The sequence below is a fragment of the Penaeus japonicus genome, unplaced genomic scaffold (genome assembly GCF_977035675.1).
Source record: "Penaeus japonicus unplaced genomic scaffold, GWHDUDI00000001_assembly GWHDUDI00000016, whole genome shotgun sequence".
NCBI lineage: Eukaryota > Metazoa > Arthropoda > Malacostraca > Decapoda > Penaeidae > Penaeus > Penaeus japonicus.
In genome coordinates this window covers 2,826,473-2,828,972 of record NW_028234418.1, presented here as the reverse complement: position 1 = coordinate 2,828,972, position 2,500 = coordinate 2,826,473, and the positions used below count along the sequence as shown (strand labels likewise).

Below are 2,500 nucleotides of genomic sequence, written 5' to 3'. Positions count from 1 at the left end.
GGTGGGGAGAGAGAGAGAGAGAGAGAGAGAGAGAGAGAGAGAGAGAGAGAGAGAGAGAGAGAGAGAGAGAGAGAGAGAGAGAGAGGAGAGAGAGAGAGAGGAGAGAGAGAGAAGGAGAGAGAGAAAGGAGAGAGAGAGAGAGAGAGAGAGAGAGAGAGAGAGAGAGAGAGAGAGAGAGGGAGAGAGAGAGAGAGGAGAGAGAGGAGAGAGAGAGAGAGAGAGAGAGAGAGAGAGGGAAGAGGAGGAGAGAGGGAGAGAGATAGATAGAGAGAGAGAGAGAGAGGAGAGACAGAGGAGAGACAGAGGGAGAGGGAGAGGGAGAGAGAGACAGAGAGAGAGAGAGAGGGAGAGAGAGAGAGAGAGAGAGAGAGAGAGAGAGAGAGAGAGAGAGAGAGAGAGAGAGAGAGAGAGAGAGAGAGAGAGAGAGAGAGAGAGAGAGAGAGAGAAGGAGAGAAGGGGAGACGGGAAAAGAAAGGAAAGTAAGTATATAGTTAACCGTATATATTGAATGAAAATCTTCTTTCTCTCGCCCTCCCATCTCCCCCCTCCCCCCCCCTCTCTCACCCTCTTTCCAATTTCACTCTTGATATTGAATGAAAATACGCTTTTCAACAAAATAGCCCAAGCGATACCACATTATACTATAAATCCATGACGCATTCTACATGAAATCATATTTTTTTTGCCGCCATGTTTTCCGAATAACAAAAGACAATCAGAGAGGCTTCCGGTTTTGCCATCCTGTGTACCAGCTCCCATAACCCGTTGCCATATTTAATGACGTACAATTGCATTATACACGGCAACAAATCACAACGTTTGCAAGCGGTGGAGAGGGATTTATGGGATAGGAAATATAGAGGGAATGGAAGGCGATATGCGCAAGGGAAAAGATAAGATGGAGTGCAAAAAAAGTAGTCATGAAATGCGCCATAAAAAGAAAGCTTAGAGATCAGAGAGGAAAGAGAAGATTTAAGCTTAATTACCCATTTTTCTCTGATCAAATCATGTATTTGTTGCCATATACATACACCATCTTCGACATAAGATCACGTGATATTTGTCGCATAGTGAAAGCGACAAACCTCAATCAATTGCAATTAGCACCAGTCCCTGCACCTGGCACCCTCTGCAATGTCATCCCCAACTGACAAATGATCACAGAAGATAGTTTTCACTGACATTATGCCTTGATGTTTACTGTCCCTGCATTGCTTTACACTAACGCAGAAAAAAATCTTTCTTTTAGATATATAAATAAAATAATCTCGATTGGCAGGTCGTCTCGAATGTAAATTTCTATATCATTCAGTTCAGCATGTTTAGACCTTGAGGTTGTACTGTATTTGATTGATATATACGGAAATTTAGTTCACTTGGCGGGACGAGTTTAATTGAGTGCAATTGCTTTCTCTCCGATCTGTCTTTCTCTATTACTCTCTCCCTCATCCCTTCACATCCTCTTTTTCTCTCACACACCCTTTTTATTTCTTTACATTTTCCCTTGCTGGACACACAGGACAATCTTCATCTCAAACAAACAAACAAACAAACGCATATCACCTCATCCCCCCCTCCTTTTTTTTTATCTTGCAGCTTTCCAAGTCTAACGAGCATATCGTGACCTTGAGGAGGATTGACCTGGCTTCCGAGGGCATCTACCGGTGCGAGGTCATGAGCGAAGCGCCGACCTTCCAGACCTCCTTTGCGTCTGCTAACTTAACCGTCGTAGGTCAGTGACGTTGCTCTTTTGTTTGTGGACTGGCGTTGTGAGGACATAGTATATTATTATTATTATCTACTATCTGATTATCTATTCTGCAAAGTGCCTGTTTGGTTATTATTGGTATTAATATCATCATACTTATCATGATCATTTTCATCATCGTTACTGTCATCATCATCATCATTATTAATGTTATCATATTTTTGTCATAAGCATGATCATTATCATCTATGTGGCATCATTATTATCGTGATCATTATAATCATTATCAGTAACTATTGTTATTATTGTTATTCTAAGTATTATGATTTTTATTATCATTATTATTTTTTGGTCATATATGATGATTATCATTGTCATAAGTATTATCATTATCATTATAGTTATTATCAATATCATTATTACAATAATTACAAATAATATCATAACCATTATTACTTTCATCTCAGTCATTATATTTTTTTCTCCACCATCTTCATCTTCATATTCTAGTCACAGACATTTCTATGGGGCGCTTGTTCACCAATCGCCTGTATTAGATATAGGTTAAACCATCAACTCTCACAACCATCCATTTACTGAAAAAAAAATACAATAGCCACATTTAGAAAAGTATTATTTCCAAATCAAGCAAAACATTTTCATTCATACAAGTCGACCACTAGTTTCACGTGTCACTGAGAGTGTCATGTCACTGAGAGTTGATGACTTGGCACGGCGTAAGTCCGGCTCTGACTTCCGCACAGAGATGCCCGGGGCACCGCAGATCATCGG

At 40.2% G+C, this 2,500-nt stretch overlaps 1 protein-coding gene across 1 annotated transcript in view; it reads left to right on the top strand.

Annotated features, from left to right (window-relative positions):
• The window catches only part of LOC147470136 (uncharacterized), a 13,777-nt gene that overhangs the window by 8,913 nt on the left and 2,364 nt on the right, over positions 1-2,500 (top strand). The window contains exons 4-5 of the mRNA XM_086545611.1: positions 1,597-1,732; positions 2,473-2,500. The exon at positions 2,473-2,500 is cut by the window's right edge and continues 109 nt beyond it. Of these exons, the coding sequence (XP_086401737.1) occupies positions 1,597-1,732; positions 2,473-2,500 (164 nt within the window). The remainder of the gene's footprint in view (positions 1-1,596; positions 1,733-2,472) is intronic.